The sequence below is a fragment of the Oryctolagus cuniculus genome, chromosome 16 (genome assembly GCF_051225735.1).
Source record: "Oryctolagus cuniculus isolate XC-2025 breed Fujian yellow rabbit chromosome 16, ASM5122573v1, whole genome shotgun sequence".
Classification (NCBI taxonomy): domain Eukaryota; kingdom Metazoa; phylum Chordata; class Mammalia; order Lagomorpha; family Leporidae; genus Oryctolagus; species Oryctolagus cuniculus.
In genome coordinates this window covers 60192050-60210852 of record NC_142882.1, presented here as the reverse complement: position 1 = coordinate 60210852, position 18803 = coordinate 60192050, and the positions used below count along the sequence as shown (strand labels likewise).

The 18803-nt window shown below is 48.5% G+C and overlaps 1 protein-coding gene and 1 long non-coding RNA gene across 6 annotated transcripts; one reads left to right on the top strand and one right to left on the bottom strand.

The window, feature by feature from the left end:
* Positions 1-225: 225 nt before the first annotated feature.
* Positions 226-4958, bottom strand: LOC127492661 (uncharacterized). The gene is made up of 3 exons (XM_089315489.1): positions 3931-4958; positions 3376-3542; positions 226-2665 (listed from the first exon to the last, which is right to left on the bottom strand). The coding sequence occupies exons 1-3, from the start codon at positions 4305-4307 to the stop codon at positions 1431-1433; spliced, it is 1779 nt and encodes a 592-aa protein (XP_089171615.1). The 5' UTR covers positions 4308-4958; the 3' UTR covers positions 226-1430.
* A 7441-nt stretch (positions 4959-12399) lies between these two features.
* LOC149121777 (uncharacterized) lies at positions 12400-17798 on the top strand. Of its 5 annotated transcripts, none has more exons than XR_016222607.1 (4): positions 12400-12955; positions 13048-13174; positions 16093-16203; positions 17216-17796. It is a non-coding gene; the product is annotated as an uncharacterized LOC149121777 (long non-coding RNA). The 5 variants fall into 5 exon arrangements; XR_016222605.1 differs by having other exon boundaries at positions 16093-16351; positions 17216-17394; XR_016222608.1 differs by lacking the exon at positions 16093-16203 and having other exon boundaries at positions 17216-17798.
* The last annotated feature ends 1005 nt before the right edge of the window (positions 17799-18803 follow it).

The window sequence follows — 18803 nt, the reverse complement described above, 5'->3', positions numbered from 1 at the left end:
ATTTCAACCACTTACCATTGTCTTATAAATCTCTTGTAATTCATCAGTAGTGTCCCTAATCTACCTCATCTTTGCCAGAAAACTGGTACTTGTTCATGTTTCACTTAACAGTATTCATATTGGTGTCTTACCCTCTGTAGTATATTAAACTAGATCATGTTCACATATTATACCACAGTATTAGTATGTTTGCATACAAAAATTTTGAAATCCACGCATGCTTTTTTCATACCATACATTTTTATTGTCATGTTTGGGATATGGCAACTAAGGCAGTTAAACAGGAGAGCAGCCCCGGTTCCTCAAAATGTCAAACACAAGAAAAAGAAAAATGACAAAAGGAAAATAACAAATGGGAAGCATGAATTTTCCAAGTCAAATGAGTTAAGAGTCTGGGTGAAAAGACCTTGACTTGTTCAGTCTCTTCAACAACAAACACTGTGGCCAAAGGACAGAGGGAGTTGACATCTGAGAGTAACAGGACAAATACCCGTGAGAGGAGCGTCTTTGGCATCAGGGCTGGGAATTCTCAGCACTGTCCAGAGATGTGACCCTCAGGAGAGGGAGTGGCTGATCACGACAGTCCTCATCTTCAGCGTTTATTCCTGGCCCCCAGGGGTCAGCTGGACATTCCTAGGGGTCATCCTCCAATTCAGATTGTTGCCTCGGAATCCACACCCATGACCTTCTGTAGACAGGATGTGGGCCTGGACTTCCAGTTATGGACCTCAGACACCCAAGGTCATTTTCTCTTGGTCGGGCTCTTCATGCACCCACTTCTTCCTCTTGGGTACCTTTTCAGTGGCGTCCTCGTGACCCGTCACTGTCTCCACTGATTCCTTGCCCCAGCAGACTTGACTGGGCCAGCCAGGGAGGAACTGAATTATTGGGAGGCTGGGGTGCAGATTAAATCACTATTGAGTATTTCACCTGCATTGACCACAGGTGCCACGGCGTCAGCTATGGGGTCCCGGGGTTGGCCCAGGGAACCTCAGCTTTGGCTTCTGGCTCTAAAGGCTCATTCTCCCGATCCCACAGTTAATCCTAAACCTACTGAAGTGAGGAAAGTGTCAAAGAGAAGCAGTTTAAGAGCCAGTACATACATGGTGCGGAACGTGGTCAAGTTTCTTAAAACAGTGAAGGTACAAACACATGGGCGTAGGTCAGAAACGGAGTGGGAGAGAGGAAATGAAGAGAGGGCACCTTCAGCACCTCGTTCTGGCCTGCCAGAGAAGGGGACCTCTGTTTCAGGAGGTTGGAAGAGCTCTGGCTATATGGCACCTCCACTCCCAGATACCAGGTGATGGAAAATCCATACTGTGAAGTGGGCGGTTTGATTGACAAGTGGGCGGATCAAATAACGTGATAGCATGGCTTGGGTCTGTGGTGTCCAGCTTGGGACCCTCATCTAGCTGCCTCCCTCATCCCAGCTAATAGTATAGATCATCATAGCCATCACTAACCTCCACCCGGGTCAGTTCCCTCATCAAAGCTTCCAACTGCCTCCGCTCCCACGGGTCTATTTCTGATTCCGAGTCTTCCTCCTCCCACCTCCAGTCCTGCCGACCTCCGCACACTTTACAGGTGACCGGATGAGGCTCCACCACGCTCATATCGCATTGGATTCCCACATCCTCTTTGACTTCCCTAAAGGCCCACTCGAAGATATCTGAATAGGCGTCTTCTGGTATGGGATGTGGGTAAAAGAACCCCCTGTCCCTGGACACCCCAGCTCCCTCCTGCCTCAGCTCCTGTGGATCCTGCACTGCCCCTTCCGGTCCCGAGATGGCCCTGGACTCAACTTCCTCATCCTCCCAGCTGCTTTCACACTGAGTCGCCTTGTCCACCTTGGCTCTATGCCACCCCATCCGAACTATTAACTCAAGTGGGGGACACACTCTGTTTGTATAAAAAATGGCTCTTCTTTCATAAAAGTCCTGTTCATATACATCCTTTACTACAGAGCAGCGACCCTCCTTCTCTATCACCTTCTCCAACTCTTCCTCCTCCTCTTTCTCCTCCTCCTCCTCCTCTTTCTCCTCCTCCTCCTCCTCTTTCTCCTCCTCCTCCTCTTCTTTCTCCTCCTCTTTCTGTTCCTTCTCTTCCTCTTCCTCTTCCTCCTCCTCCTCAGAAGAAGAAGAAGAAGAAGAAGAACTATCCATATCGCGCACCTTCTGCCTCTTCTCCGGGACCTCAATTTCAGGACATGTGCAGATGTATTCCTTTTCCAACTCACACTGCAGTTCTCTGTGAACTTTGACTCTGCCAATTGCCTCCCGGAGGAGATAAGGAAAATACTTGCCATAAGTTTCTGCCACCCTATAGCTCCTTTGCCACTTGGGCCAGCTCACTTCCTGAAACTCAGAGTCTAAATTCTCGGCCTCCTCTTCTTCGAACCCCTCCTCCAGATCCTCAGACAGCTCCCACTGCCCTTCTTCACAAGGTTCTCCTTCCGCAGATGCCTCTGCCTGTGCATCAGCCTCCTCCATGTTCAACCCTCCACCCTCAGATCCATTGCTTTCCACTTGTGACTCCTCCTGTACACTTGGCCTCCCCGGCACACTGGCCTCCTCTTCATCACGCTCAGCCTCCACACTGGCCAACTCATCTTCAAACAGCTTCTTATCACATGGCTCCACCACATCAGCATCCTCTCTGCTTCTTCCTAGATACAGGAATGCAAACAGTGGGGCCGTCACTGAGCAGTGGCTGCACAAAGGTGCCTGGAGCTCTGTAGCAGATTCATTCTGACTGATGCCAAGAGAGCACTAGGGACAGTTCATGGCTGTCAGAACCCCACGAAGTATTCTGGTCACACCTTACAGAGCCCAGGGGGAATGTTCTTTGGCTATCCCAGCCTTTAATTTGGCAGGGCATCAGTGAGAAGGACAGTAAGAGACGTCATCCATCCCCTGGTTCACTCCCCACATGGTCACAAGCCTGGAGGACTAGTCCAGGAACTCTGTACAGGTCCAAGTACTTGGACCATCTCCACTACCCTCCTCGGGCCATGAGCAGAAACGCTGGATTGACAATTGATGCTGCATGCTGGCTTTGCACGTGGCAGCCAATCCACTCTGCAACAGCATCGAACCCTATTAAAGCCTTTTTCTAAACCTAATTATTCCTGTCCATTCATGCATAGGGCAAGATGGCCCAGTGCTTAGGCCCCTGCCTCCCACGTGGGAGACCGGGATACTGTTCTAGGCTCTTTGCTTCTTGTGGTTATCTGGGGAGTGGAGCTGTCTCTCCAGCCTTCGTTTATCTCTGTGCCTTTCAGTTAATCTTTTCAAAGCCTAACTTCAAAAAGAAAATGCCCAGGCATGGATTACAGGGAGGGCCTGTGATCCCATTGAATGTGTGGAGATTCCTTACCTGCCCCAGCAAGGCTGAATGGCTTGTTGACTGGATTCAGAAAGGTAGACATGGGTGTGGCTTCGCTGCCAGAAAGCTCTTCGTGGTCCACTTTGAAAATCGAACTCACTGAGATCCCAACGCCGTGTGCTTTGGAAAGAACTGTCACTCCGCGCTGGCTGAAATCCCTGCCGAGGTGGAAGAGTCATGCTAAGCACCCCCTTCAAAATCCCTAGCCTGTAGGCCACAGGCACGGAATCCGGCCACATCAAGCTCTTGCAACTGCAAAGTGCAGTGGGGCCACCACAGAAGGCCTGGTTCTCGGCCTTAGCCCCAGCTGGCTTTCCATCCAGCCACTGCCTTGCCTTCCTTCACCACTGGACCAAGTCAACTCTCCCCTCAGCACAGGGGGATCCCGCTCCCAGTCCTGGGCACTCAGCACACGGGCTCCCACCTTGTTCCCATGGTGCACCGCATTCAACATCTGTCCTCTTCTCTCACCCAGGGCGACCTTCGCTACCTCTTCCCCAGCATCGCATCTGCCCCACCTCCCTGTTCGCCAGCTCCCCAACCTACCAGCAATGGTCTTGCTGCCTGGAAAGAGCGCAGTCGCCTGGAACGACTCTGTGGAAGGCAGCCCGTGTTTCAGCTTTAGGTTCCTTGGAACCGCCCTGTGCCCCACCTGTGGCACAGGCCCCTCTATTGGTGGTTAGCTGTGCATGTGCTAACCAAGTGCTCCGCCCTCTCATGAGCTTGCCCCCAAGCAATATGGGCCTATATGGTTTTCCTGCTTGGTGGTCTGGCCTGCTCTGATTAGAATCCTCTACTGATATTCTTCCTGAATCCATAGGTGAATCTTCATTTTTCCAGGTTATGGTTCTGAGGTTCCTTCTCTTACCCAGTAACTTCTCGGAAATGTTACCCTGGTATTCAAATGCCACAGCACACTGCATGTACAAATAGCCATCTCCGAGTCAACAGATTTGTGTCTGTGGGACGTGCACACACACTGATTTCTGGAAGGCCATGAGGTCACTATGAAACCCCCTAGATGTGGAAGCTGCCTGTGGGAATGTGTGGATACACACAGTGTGACTCAGAGCAGGCTCTTCCAAACCTGGCTGACAGCATAGAGCATGTGGAAGATTGACCTTGATCCTCTGCCATCACTTGCTTTTCAAACCTGTGACTATTTGATGTGACCAAACAACACGTGAAACCTAAGCTTTAACAGTCCGTGGGTCTGGTGGACAGTCTTTGAGAAACTGCCTGAGGACACTCAACAGCAGCCTCCCGGTGGGCACCCGGGAGGGGCCGGCGCCATGGCACAGTAGGTTAATCCTCTGCTTGAGACGCTGGCATCCTGTATGGGCGCCGGTTCTAGTCCCAGCTACTCCTCTTCCAGACCAGCTGTCTGCTATGGTCTGGGAAAACAGTAGAGGATAACCCAAGTCCTTGGGCCCCTGTACCTGCGTGGAAGACTGGAAGAAGCTCCTGGCTCCTGGCTTCAGATCAGCGCAGCTCCGGCCATTGTGGCCATCTGAGGAGTGAACCAACGGAAGGAAGACCTTTCTGTTTGTCTCTCCCTCTCACTGTCTGTAACTCTACCTCTCAAATAAATAAATAAAATCTAAAAAAAAAAAAAAAAAAAAAACAAAAAAAACCCATATTGTAATGGGGCTGGTGTGATGGCGCAGCCAGTTAGGCTGCTGCCTGCATCCCATATCAGAGTGCAGGTAAGAATCCCAGCTGCTCTGCTTCAGAACCAGCTCGCTGCTTCTGCATGAGGAAAAGCAGTGGGAGTCAGCCCAAGTCCTGGGTCCCTGGGTCTCCTATTTGGGAGACCCCAAGGTGGAATTCCAGGCTCCAGACTTCCTTCCCATCTATTTTTGGAGTGAAGCAACAGATGGGCGACCTTTCTGTGTTGCTCTCTTTCTCTCAGCCTTTGCAGTAAATAAACAAATAAATAAATCTGAAAACATGGCAAGAGAAGAAATAGTATGGTCAGACCTTGGTGCGGTATCCTGCCTCCCACTTTTTATGATTTATTTTCTAACATTTAAAGGGCAGAGTTACAGAGAGGGAACAAGAAAAGTCGTCCATATATGCTGGTTCAAGCCCTAAGTGGTTACAGTTGCTGGGGCTGGGCCAGGCCAAAGCCATGAGCCAAGAATTTCTTCCAGGTCTCCCTCGTGGTTGCAGGGACCCAAGCATTGGGCCATTCTCTGCTGCTTTCTCCAGGCCAATATTGGGGAGCTGCAGTGAAAGTAGAGCAGCCTGGACTGAAACCGCTGCCCACATGGGATGCCAGAGCTGCAGGCAGTGGATTAACCCGTTATACCAGAGCGCTGGCCCCCAGCCTCCCACTTCTTAACGACTTAATTTTCTTCAGTCCCTTTCTCTGAGGCTCTGTGATTTCATTATATGCAAAAGACCTGGATATTGAAAATGGAACTATTATGCTGAGCTATAGAATTTGACCTACAAGTCTGCTAGATAGGGCAAAGCTAAAGCTGGGAGCTTCTTCCAGGTATCCCACATGGGTGCAGGGGCCCAAGGACTTGGGCCATCTTCTACTACTTTCCCAGGCCATAGCAGAGAGCTGGATTGGAAGAGGAGCAGCTGGGACTAGAACCAGCGCCCATATGGGATGCAGGCGCATCAGGCCAGGGCTTTAACCCGCTGCGCCACAGCACTGGCCTCTAGAAGAGTTAATATTATCTTCCTCTTTCTGATGACTTTTAAAAAAATGTATTTATTTATTTGAAAATCACAGTTACATAGAGAGAGAGAGAGAAGGGAGAGAGAATCTTCTATCAGCTGGTTCACTCCCCAAATGGCTGCAATGGCCAGGGCTGGGCCAGGCTGAAGCCAGGAGTCAGGAGCTTCTCCAGATCTCCCGTGTGGGTGCAGGGGCCCAACCTTTGGGGCCATATTCTCCTGGCTTCTCGGGCATATTAACAGGGAGCTGGATCTGAACTGGCAGCAGCAGCAACTCGAAGTGGTGTCCATGTGGAATGCTAGCAGCTTTTCCCAGCTCCATCTTTTTGATTATTGAGTGACTAAATTTTTATTAGATCTGGCCCACAGCTTTGGTTAAAGTACTCAGGTTAAATATACAATGTCAACCTATTTTTATTTTGATGAAATGTTTTGAACCTCTGACAATGCTTTAGATTTAGAATTAGGGGCTGATACTGTGGCATAGCAGGCCAAGCCACCACCTGCAGTGCTGGCATCCCATATGGGTGCCAGTTCAAGTCCTGGCTGCTCCACTTCCGATTGAGCTCCCTGTCAATGTGCTTGGGAAAGCAGTCGATTTAGAATTATAAACACATTCTTCTGACTTTGAGGCTTCCACTCAGATTCCTGGAACTCTTAAAGGATGAGGCACTCAACTCGGCAAAGTAATAGTTGTTCAGCATAAATTATGTGAAATGTAGTGTGAGGTTATAAAATGATGGCAAACTATGTTGGGCTTATACAAAGACCCAGTGTTTTATGTGCTAAGTTATTCACTGTTAACAGGACCCAACATCAGAGTTGATCCCATCCCCTGCAGCTTTTTTTTTTAGCATTCATTGCTTGTCCTGTACATTGTATTGGTCAAGGTAATGGAAATGTATGCTGTCTGCCTCATTCCCAGAGTCTGAATGGGGCCCGGTTGTCACTGAGGCAGGCAGCTGGCTGCTCTTCCCCAATACACGCCCATCCTCGCTGCAGCCTTCCTTTTCCTTGCCAGGCACCTGGCTGTCCTGGCACAAAGGGTCAAAACCCCCCACCTGAGGTCAGCGCCATGCACCCATTGAGGGCCTCTCTCCTGAGCAGGAATGCCACATGTCAGATGGGGAGTTACCCAGCAGGCATGGGCTAAGTGCATGAGCACGAGTCATTCCAGCCATGGGACCACAAGTGGATGAAATCAATAAAATAATACAAGAGAACTTTAGCTTTGCCCTATCTAGCAGACTTGAAGGTCAAATTCTTTATCTTTAAAGGGAGATTAACAGGATTGACAGGCTTAATCAAGCTAGCACTCAATAGTGGGATCAAAGGGCAGGCTGGCTAAAAGGGAGCAGAAAATAACTTGACAAGAGACCAGTACTTTGGGGGCAACAACTCCCAGCTCTGCACTGCTGGTCTCCAGGCAGTCAGAGAGCCTTCTTCTTCCTTCTCACTCACTCAGTAAACTGACTTTCACTGGAAAAAAAATGGCAGTGACATAGAACTACCATATTTTAAAGAACACAAAAAAAAGAAACTACAAGGATACAAAAAGAGTGTCTTAGGTTGATGGGTTGAAGTCAAATGCCACAGAATGTGACAGCATTTGAAGATAAGATTCTGACTGAGATAATTCAGGTCAAAGGAGGTTGAATGGGTGGGAGCTAATCCAATATGACTGATATCCTTAGAAGAAATGACATCTCAGATTTATGCAGGCTCAAAAGACAGGACTGGCAATATGAGGACACCCTGTGAAGACAGTGATTTTCAAATCAAGGAAGAGACCTTAGCAGAAGTAATTTTTGGTGACACCTGCATCTTGGCTTCCTAGACACCAGAACTAAGTGTAAATAAACCAGTGTTTAATCCACGTGCCTTGTATAGATGTTATGGCTGTCCTTGAAAAATAATACAGGTACAATTATATCAAAATAGAACAGGAAGTTATTTTGATAGGTACGACATGAAAAAAAAAATGTTTTCCATCCCCAGATAAAGCCTACATAATGTCTTCAATGTGGTATGAATGGCTTTTTTTTTTTAATTAAGATTTACTTATTTATTTGAAAGGCAGAGATAGAGAGGCAGAAGCTGAGAGAGTGAGAGAGAAATCTTCATCTGCTGGTTCACTCCCCAAATGGGTGCAACAGCTAGAGCTGGGCTGATCCAAAGCTAGGAGCTAGATTTTTCCGGGTCTCCCACATGGGTGCAGGGGCCCAAGGACTTGGGTTATCCTCTACTGTTTTCCCAGGTCATAACAGAGAGCTGGATCAGAAATGAAGCAGCTGGGACTTGAACCAGTGGCCATATGGGATGCCACAGTGCTGGCCCGCTGAATGACGTATTTACAATGAAAAGTATTATATCTCTCGTACATCATTTTTGCTCAACATAAAATTTCTTTGTAACAAGATATTTTTTAAGATTTATTTATTTATTTGAAAGGCAAAGTTACAGAGAGGCAGAGGCAGAGGGAGAGAGATCTTCTATCTGCTGGTTCACCCCCCAAATGGCCACAACAGCTGGAGCCGGGTGGATCCAAAGCCAAGAGCCAGGAGGTTCTTCAAGGTCTCCCACTTTGGTGCAGGGGCCCAACGACTTGGGCCATCTTTTACTGTTTTCCCAGGTCATGCAGAGAGCCGGGTCAGAAGTGGAGCAGCCAGGACTAGAACCGGCACCCATATGGGATGCCAGCACTGCAGGCCTTAGCTGCTACACTGCAGTGCTGGCCCCTCAGGATGCTTTTTATTAGGTCAACCTCACCAACCTAAATTTTCTTTTTTTTTTTTTTTTTTTTTTGACAGGCAGAGTGGACAGTGAGAGAGAGAGAGAGAGAGAGACAGAGAGAAAGGTCTTCCTTTGCTGTTGGTTCACCCTCCAATGGCTGCCGCGGCCGGCGCACCGCGCTGATCCGATGGCAGGAGGCAGGTGCTTCTCCTGGTCTCCCATGGGGTGCAGGGCCCAAGCACTTGGGCCATCCTCCACTGCCCTCCCGGGCCACAGCAGAGAGCTGGCCTGGAAGAGGGGCAACCGGGACAGAATCCGGCGCCCCAACCGGGACTAGAACCCGGTGTGCCAGCACCGCAAGGCAGAGGATTAGCCTACTGAGCCGCGGCACTGGCCACCAACCTAAATTTTCAAAAAGAACTAGATCTATTTTTCTGTGAAATCCTGGAATTCATAGGTCACGTGCACCACAAACTTATACCTATACTGTAGAGAAGGAAGTAGTATGTTTGTCAGTCTTCTGCCCAAATAGTACTTGGTATTCAGGCCACCTTAAAAATCATGGCATAACCATAACAGTTCATGTAAAATCTGTAGGTAGCATGGGCATTAGCCAAGCAGTTAAGGCATTGTCTAGGAGCCCACATTCCATATAGCAGTATCTGAGTCTGAGTCCTTGTTCACCCTGAGATGCAGCAAATGATGGCTTAAGTAATTGGACCCCTGCTACCCACAGAAGAGATCTAGATACAGTTCAAAGCTCTTAGAGTTGGGCTAGTTCAGAGCCTGGGAATTGCAGGCATTTCAGATATGAACCAGTGGGAGCTCTGTGTGCTTTTCTCTCTCCCTCTCACTCTCATTTTCTTTCTCCCTCTCTTTCCTTATCAAATAAGTAATATCAAACTATTCTATAAAGTGTAAGATATTGCCAAAAAGGAAGTTATCAAGAGTGGACTTCAGAAAAGCTTTCCTCCAAGATGCGTGGTCCTAAGTTCCCTGTTCACCTTGTGTGCTTCCACCATTGCCAGTCTTGTGCCAAGAGCTTTGCTTGAGTTCTTTCTCCCAAGGAACAGAAGACCCCTACTCACAAGCTCTAAAGACAGACATTTGCTCATTTTATTTTATTTCATTTTATTTAGTTTGCTTAACTTATTTGAAAGGCAGAGTCTCAGTGAGAAAAAAGGGGAGACAGAAACAGATCTTCCTTCCACTGACTTCCTCCCCAGATGCCTGCGATAGGCAGGCCTGGGCCAGGCCAAGGCCAAGAGCCAGGACTTCCTTGTGGCTCTCCTGCGTGAGTGGCACGTGCCCATCAAGATTCAAATTCTAGGCACTGGCATTGTGGTGTAGTTGGTTGAGGAACTACTTGAGATTTCATCTTCCTAAATCAGAATGCTGGTTTCTGTTCCAGCTGCTCCACTTACAATCCAGCTTCCTGCTAATAACCCACATGATGGTGCAAATACCTGGGCCCCTGCTACCCAAATGGGTTTCCCAGATGGAGTGCTTAGCTCCTTGCTCTGTTCTCGCCCAGGTGTAGCTGGTGTGGCTATTTAGGGAGTGAACCCCTGAATGGAAAACCACTCTCTCTCCATCTCTTTCTTTCTGTTTCTCTCCCTTTGATATTGTAATTGTACCTTTTTTTTTTTTTTTTTTCCTGACAGGCAGAGTGGACAGTGAGAGAGACAGAGAGAAAGGTTTTTCTTTGCTGTTGGTTCACCCTCCAATGGCCACCGTGGCCGGCACACCACGCTGATCCAAAGGCAGGAGCCAGGTACTTATCCTGGTCTCCCATGGGGTGCAGGGCCCAAGTACTTGGGCCATCCTCCACTGCACTCCCGGGCCATAGCAGAGAACTGGCCTGGAAGAGGGGCAACCGGGACAGAATCCGGTGCCCCGACTGGGACTAGAACCTGGTATGCCAGTGCCACTAGGCGGACGATTAGCCTATTGAGCCATGGCGCCGGCCGTAATTGTACCTTTCAAATAAATAAATAAATCCTTAAAATTTTTTCTAATTCTACCAACAAAATACCAACACACCAGTCCCACCTACCATTATGAATAAGGCTATGGACATGGTTGGTATGAAGGCAGATTTGATCTATTGAATTACTATACGCACATTGTATACCCTTTTTTAAAAAATTTTTTTTTATTCATTTATTTGAGAGGTAGAGTAACAGACAGTGAGAGGGAGAGACAGAGAGAAAGGTATTCCGTCCAGTGGTTCACTCCCCAAATGGCTACAATGGCTTGACCTGCACCAATCTGAAGCCAGGAGCCAGGTGCTTCCTATGGGTCTCCCATGTGGGTGCAGGGGTCCAAGGACTTACGCCATCTTTTACTGCCTTCCCAGGCCACAGCAGAGAGCTGGGACGAGAACTGGCGCCCACGTGGGATGCTGGCGCCGCAGGCCAAGGATTAACCTACTGCGCCTTGGAGCCAGCCCCCATGATATATCCTTGATTCAAAAAAACTTCCTTTTTCTAACAGTGTGCTCTAATTATATATTTGCTTTTTGTCACCTATTCCAGGTACAGAGTTCCTATAATCCTGGAAGTTTCCTGAGTGAGAAGTATTTTTTGTTTCAAAAGAAACTATTTTTCACCAACTGTGGTTTATAGTGAGGGTAAAGTTACCATCTAGTTATGATGTAGCGTCTGGGCACCAGATATGCAAAGCTCAAGACTAAAGGTTTTGAAATTTCAGTTCCAACACTTCCATCTTCCTACCACTATCTCCCAGTGGGGATTGGAGATGGAAACAATTCAGTCTTAAACAGGAAAACTGGGAAACATTTCATGTTGGTGAACATTGTTTCTCCAAAGATTCTGTTTTTTTTTTTTTTTGACAGGCAGAGTGGACAGTGAGAGAGAGACAGAGAGAGAAAGGTCTTCCTTTGCCGTTGGTTCACCCTCCAATGGCCGCCGCTGCAGCCGGCGCACCGCGCTGATCCTGGCAGGAGCCAGGAGCCAGGTGCTTTTCCTGGTCTCCCATGGGGTGCAGGGCCCAAGCACCTGGGCCATCCTCCACTGCACTCCCTGGCCATAGCAGAGAGCTGGCCTGGAAGAGGGGCTACCGGGACAGAATCCGGTGCCCCGACCGGGACTAGAACCCGGTGTGCCGGCGCCGCAAGGTGGAGGATTAGCCTATTGAGCCACGGCGCCGGCTCAAAGATTCTGTTTTTAAAATAGGCAGTGATGGGTGCTTGACCAAGAGGTTAAGACCCTACTGGGAATACCTACTTCCTATATTATAGGGCCTGAGTTTGGGTGCTGGCTCTGTCCCCAATTCCAGCTTCCTGCTAATGTGCTCCCAGGGAGGCAGTGGGTCCCTCCCTGAATTCTGTGAGTTATTGTGGACAATTACAAAATGGAGAGTGGGCCATGGGAATGCCCATGCTGTTAGTAGGCTGGGCGGTAGTTTGGTAGCCTGAGCAGCCATGAGGATGGTGTCTGAAGTGAGGGTGGACTTTGGAACTAAGCCCTACACCTGTGGGATCTACACTAATGTGTTCTGAATGTCAGAACTGTGGGCAGCCACAGGTAGTCGCTCCCTTTGTTTACACTTAACCATATGAATGGAGACAATTAGGCTAGGGGAGATTCCGGGAAGAGGCAGGAAGAACCTAAACCTTTCACAAGAGATGATACAGATAATCAGTCACACCTGTAACCTGCATTTATCACCTAAGTGTTTTATTGTAACCTTAAGAGCCTTTTTGATATGTAAATCTTTTGTGCTCCTTCTTGTAAACAACTGGTCATGTTTAAATACTACTGGATTTCTTCAATTAACGAGCCTTGATCAGGACTTGTCTTGGCTCCATTCTTTGTGTCCTTGTCCCCGCATTCCCACTCTCTGTTTCAGGAAGACCCAGTTCAGTGTGCCGCAGGCCGGCACAAGAACCAAATGGAATTATTGGCCCCCAGTTGGTGCTGGACAGTTGGTAGTTGTTCGAAAAGACAGATCATTTGCTGTGAGAAAACTGGGTATGATCTCTAGACTGATCCTGGCTGAGGAATGTGTATGGTTTGGGAAAAGAATGAATGCAAAGGTAGGGAATGTGCTGCATCATTTACCAGAAGACACCAGTGCTGTTCAGAGCTGACCTCGACTTACAAGGAGTTGGTTCACTTGATACGTGAGTAAATGCAAACTATTGATTTAAAAAATGCCATATACAATTAATTGGCTATTATCTAATATTAGCTAAAATATTTTATCCTGGACAAGTTCCAGTCATTTGCTTTGAGCTTTGGCCACTGGAACAACATGAGTCTGAGAAGCTCTGAAATTTCTAGTCAACACGAAGGTACTCCACATGGAAGGAAGGCAAAAGGAAGAAACTTCTGAACCCAAGGTATAGAGGGTGAAACAGTCTCCTGACTATGTAGCTAGGTATTATCAGCTCCCTCTGGAGTCTTTTACTAACAGGGAATAGTGACAAACTTAGGGCAGCAGCAGCGTCCTAAAGACTAAACTAAATTGTGAATGCTGCCAAAAGGAAGGGTGTGTTTGGTTTGATACAGGGCTCATTCTGGAACAATCACAGATGGCTCTTCATGATCCAGACACAAAATAGGTTATTCCCCAGGGGAGAGGCAGCATGGTGGAATGGAAAAAGCCAGTGGGAGTGGGTTTACCCTGAGAAGGCAGATTGTGTGACTTCACCTAAATATACCAAGCAGAGAGTTGGCCATGTAGCCTAACAGTTAAGATGGCTGTTTCCCACATCAAAGTGCCTGGGTTTCATTCCCAGTTCTGGTCTTAACATTTGCTTCCTGCTAATGCCTGCCCTGGCAGGCAACAGGTAATGGTTCAAGTGATGTGTCCCTACTAGCTGTGTGGAAGACCTGTAGCCTGGCCCAGCCCTTGCCATTGCTTACATCAGGAGAGTGAACCAGTGGTTGCAAGAACTCTGCCGAAGGAAGGAAGGAAGGAAGGAAGGAAGGAAGGAAGGAAGGAAGGAAGGAAGGAAGGAAGGAAGGAAAAAAAAGAAAAGGAAGGAAGGAAAGAAAAAATGAAATTTAAAGTGTTATGGTTGATAGGGTTAAGGTGGAAGTTTACATGAATGTTGAATGTGGAAAGATGAATTATGTAGAAAGGTTGTTTTGTGTTTGCCTGACTTCTTTAGGTGGGCAGATAGTAGGTCTGATTAGGAAATGTTTCCCATACCTAGCATAATAAAACCAAAACCTATCAATGGAGGCTATAGTCAGGAATGTCAGGGTTGATGGGACTAAGGCGAGGGATTGGACAACCTTGGTAGGATGGAACAAGTTGTATATGAAGTGGTTCCTGGTCCTTTGCCTGAGGTGTCTTGGTAGATAGACGCTGTGTGTGACTGGGGAACATTTAGCCTGCCCAGTACTGCAAAACATAATGTATATACCTGGCCCTTCCAGCCCAATCAGCACAAGCTATCCTGGCCATGAAGCTGACACCTGCATTCCAGGCTCCTCGCTGCTTCCTGCCAGTGCCAAGCCACAGCGCACAGGAAAGAAGGGGACTCCCGGCAGACGACTGGCCAGCAGCAGTACTTGCAGCGGCTTGGGGCTACTGGCTTTTGAAGCCTGGGATTTATTTTCCTCATGATATATTCTGTTCTGCCTCAGAGTACACAAATAGTTCTGCACTTTTTTTCAGAGGGAGGGGTTCTTCAGGAACTTATTTATTGTATATTGTCTTTCCTCCTGGGCTCAGATACACTGCCAATAAGATTGTGTGTCTCTGAGGAATGTAAAATGACCCTCATGGGGGATCCTCGGTTGGATGGTTTGATAGGAGTCCTGCCCCATGTGAATGGCCCAGATGCTGTGGCTTGTCCCCCTCTGCTTGGGGACCTGGGGCCATTGCCCCTGGATGGATGGGGTAGCCCACCCCCCTCCACACACAGAGCTGCCTGGAGCTACTGAAAAATTGTCCGCCCCCTCCCCACACAGAAGTCCTTTGATATAAACACAAGAGCAGACAACTGCAGGCAGCAAGGCCCAGATTGAATTTGTCCCAGATATAAATTAATATTACATTCATAGAGCAAAGAGTCACACAGAGGGGACTAGCACAAGGGCCACAGCTCCATCTTAGTGGAGAGTTGCTTAAAAACAGGACAAGTCACCTGAACAACCACTTACAGAGACTTCCTACAGGTGGGAATGAATACCAGAGCATGCAGAGCAAAAACTGATTATACCACTAAGACTTGGTTTCTGTTTGCATTCTTTGAGAAGCAGAGACAGAGGCCGGTGGCGCCTCGGCTCAACAGGCTAATCCTCTGCCTGTGGCGCCAGCACCCCGGGGTTCTAGTCCCGGTCGGGGCGCCGGATTCTGTCCTGGTCGCTCCTCTTCCTATCTAGCTCTCTGCTGTGGCCCAGGAGTACAGTGGAGGACGGCTCAAGTGCTTGGGCCCTGCACCCTCATGGGAGACCAGGGGGAAGCACCTGGCTCCTGGCTTCAGATCAGCATGGTGTGCCAGCTGCAGCGCACCAGCCGCAGTGGCCATTGGGGGGAGGGAGGGTTGAACCAACGGAAAAGAAAGACTTTTCTGTCTCTCTGTCTCTCTCTCACTGTCCACTCTGCACGGCGGCTCAATAGGCTAATCCTCCACCTGCGGCGCTGGCACACCGGGTTCTAGTCCCGGTCGGGGTACCGGATTCTGTCCCAGTTGCCCCTCTTCCAGGCCAGCTCTCTGCTGTGGCCCGGGAGTGCAGTGGAGGATGGCCCAAGTACTTGGGCCCTGCACCCATGGGAGACCAGGAGAAGCACCTGGCTCCTGCCTTCGGATTAGCGCTATGCGCCAGCCGCAGTGCACTGGCCGCGGCAGCCATTGGAGGGTGAACCAACGGCAAAAGGAAGACCTTTCTCTCTGTCTCTCTCTCTCTCACTGTCCACTCTGCCTGTTGGAAAAAAAAAAAAAGGCAGAGACAGAGAGGACAAGGAGAGATCATTCACTTCCCAAGGCTCTCAACAGAAAGGGCTGGGCCAGGCAGAAGCTAGGAACCAGGAACTCAACCTGAGACTGGCATGGGGGTGGTAGGGACCCAACTGCGTGAGTCATCATCTGCTGTGTCCCGGGGTGGCATTAGCATGCAGCTGGGACCCAGAGCAGAGCAGGAACTCAAACTAAGGCTTTCTGAGAGTGCCAAATGAACCACCCAAGATTTATATTGAAGATTACAAAGCATTGAACATGAAGAATATGTACACTGAAGCTGTACATGGTCACTACACTTTGCACAGTTTTTTAAAAATGTTTATTATTTTTTATCTTTTTGAAAGGCTGAGCAAAAGAGAGAGAGATCGTCTACTGGTACACTCCCAACTGCCCACAACAGCCAGGGCTGGGCTTGGCAGAAGCCAGGAGGCGGGAACTCCATCCAGGTCTCCCACGTAGGTGGCAGGGGCCCAAGAATGTGAGCTATCATCTGTTGCCCCCTTGGATGAAGTACCAGGAAGCTGGTTGGAAGCAGAGAAGCCAGCACTCCAACCTGCACTCTGATACTGGATGCAGCCTTTCCTCTGAGTGTGGATTTTAAAGGTAGCCATTACCAAGTGTGTAAGAGGTGCCAAGAGGAAGAAACTGGGAAATTCATGGGGAAAGGAACGTGGCAGTCTTAGAAGCAAATTTCAGAGGTAGTCTGGCACTCATACATCAAAAGTCCTGCCCATGTTTGATAACCTTGTAGGCAGGTCCTGGTCCTCTCTCAGGGACGACTCAGGGGAATCTTCCAGCTCCATGCCACAGGGCTATTCAATACAATAACACTGCCCTGATATAGCCCCAGGAAGAATTTCAAAATTCCACGCCTGGAAAGGCCTCTGCCCAGCAATATCCCAGAGGAAGAGGAAGGCTGGAGGAGAAAAGGTGCGCCCATCCCCATAAAAACCACAGTCTGAATGCAGATTAGGTTCTCATTCTTTGCTGAGTTGCCCACATGGTCTGTCAGGTGTATTCTCTTCACAGAACCTCACTTGCTTGTTTAATCCTTTTTTTTTTTTTTTTTTTTTTTTTTTTTTAAATTTTTGACAGGCAGAGTGGACAGTGAGAGAGAGAGACAGAGAGAGAAAGGTCTTCCTTTGCCGTTGGTTCACCCTTCAATGGCCGCCGCTGCAGCCGGCGCACCGTGCTGATCCGATGGCAGGAGCCAGGATCCAGGTGCTTTTCCTGGTCTCCCATGGGATGCAGGGCCCAAGCACCTGGGCCATCCTCCACTGCACTCCCTGGCCATAGCAGAGAGCTGGCCTGGAAGAGGGGCAACCGGGACAGAATCCGGCGCCCTAACCGGGACTAGAACCCGGTGTGCCGGCGCCGCAAGGTGGAGGATTAGCCTATTGAGCCACGGCGCCGGCTTGCTTGTTTAATTCTGATCTCTGTCTTGTTTCTGAAAATCTTTTCATATAGGAAGACAAGAGCCTGTGTTCCAGCTGTCTCCAGAAACACGGGAGAGTGTTTTTCATGTGGAAATTTTATCTTCTACTTTTAAGAAACAGCACTGTTCTCCCCTAAGATGTGTGATTTCTGTAAGTCAATTAACAATAAAAATATGTTTATGAAAGGAATAACATGAAATTCAAGTTTCTTTTGCACTTGCTATTTTCCAAGTATTTTGACTAGAATAATCAATGTGCCAGAATAGCATTTTATTAAAGATTTGTTTATTTATTTGGAAGGTAGAGTTACAGAGAGGCAGAGGCCTCAAATTGTCGCAACAGCTGAAGCTGCACCAATCTGAAGCCAGGAGCTTATTCCGGGTCTCCCAAGCCTTTGGGCCATCTTCTACTGCTTTCCCAGGCCATAGCAGAGAGCTGGATTGGAAATGGAGCAGCCAGCTCTCGAACCAGTGCCTGTATGAGATGCTGGCACTGCAGGCGGTGGCTTTACCCACTACACCACAGTGCTGGCCCCAGAATAGCATATTTTAACTCCTTGAACAGACATTTCTATCATTTGAAATGTACGATTCAATGGTACACAGTACATTCATCTCAATGTGCAGCCACTACCACTATACATTTCTAGAATTTTTCTTTACTCCAAACAGAATTTTTTTTTTTTTTTTTTTTTTTTTTTTTTTTTTTTTTTGGACAGGCAGAGTGGATAGTAAGAGAGAGAGACAGAGAGAAAGGTCTTCCTTTGCCGTTGGTTCACCCTCCAATGGCTGCTGTGCTGCGGCTGGCCCACCAAGCTGATCCAAAGGCAGGAGCCCGGTGCTTCTCCTGGTCTCCCATGGGGTGCAGGGCCAAAGCACTTGGGCCATCCTCCACTGCACTTCTGGGCCATAGCAGAGAGCTGGCCTGGAAGAGGGCAACCGGGACAGAATCTGGTGCCCCAACCGGGACTAGAACCCGGTGTGCCGGCGCTGCAAGGCGGAGGATTAGCCTGTTGAGCTACAGCGCTGGCTCCAAACAGAAAGTCTGTACCTGTTAGGAAATAAATTCCTGTATCTCCCTTCCCCCAGTTTCTGGTAACTTCTATTCTCCTTTGTTGTATTTCTGAATTGGATCATTCCGGGTCCCACAAAATTCCTAATCCAATGATGGTGTTTGAAGGTGGGGACTAGGAATCATCTTAGGTGATAAGGGACTAGGTGATTGAGATTAGATAAGATCATCAGGGTGGAGCTCACAGGATGGAACTGAATCCTTGGCGTCTTTTTTTTTTTTTTTTTTTTTTTTTTGAAAGGCAAGGTGATAGAGAGGGCGAGAGATCGTCCCTCTGCTGGTCTGCTGGTTCACTCATTAGCCAGGTGTGGTCCAGGCTGATACCAGGCACCAGGAACTCCATGTGGCTTCCTAAATTGATATCAAGGACCCAGTTACTTGGTCCCTCCTCCTCTGCTATCCTAGGTGCATTAGCTGGATCAGAAATGGAGAGGCCAGAACTTGAAACTGTACTCTGATACAGGATGCCAGTGTCACAAGTGGCAGCTTAACCCACTGAGTCACAATGCTAATCCCAATTTTGTTCTTTTTAAAGGCAGAATAAATTC

Excerpts from the sequence above, each read along its gene's own strand:
- LOC127492661 (XM_089315489.1), bottom strand. The coding sequence starts at position 4,307 with ATGCAGTGTGCTGTGGCATTTGAATACCAGGGTAACATTTCCGAGAAG. Across the intron at positions 3,543-3,930 it reads AGGCAGCAAGACCATTGCTG|GGATTTCAGCCAGCGCGGAG; the intron begins GTAGGTTGGGGA and ends CCACCTCGGCAG. Across the intron at positions 2,666-3,375 it reads ATTCAGCCTTGCTGGGGCAG|GAAGAAGCAGAGAGGATGCT; the intron begins GTAAGGAATCTC and ends TCCTGTATCTAG.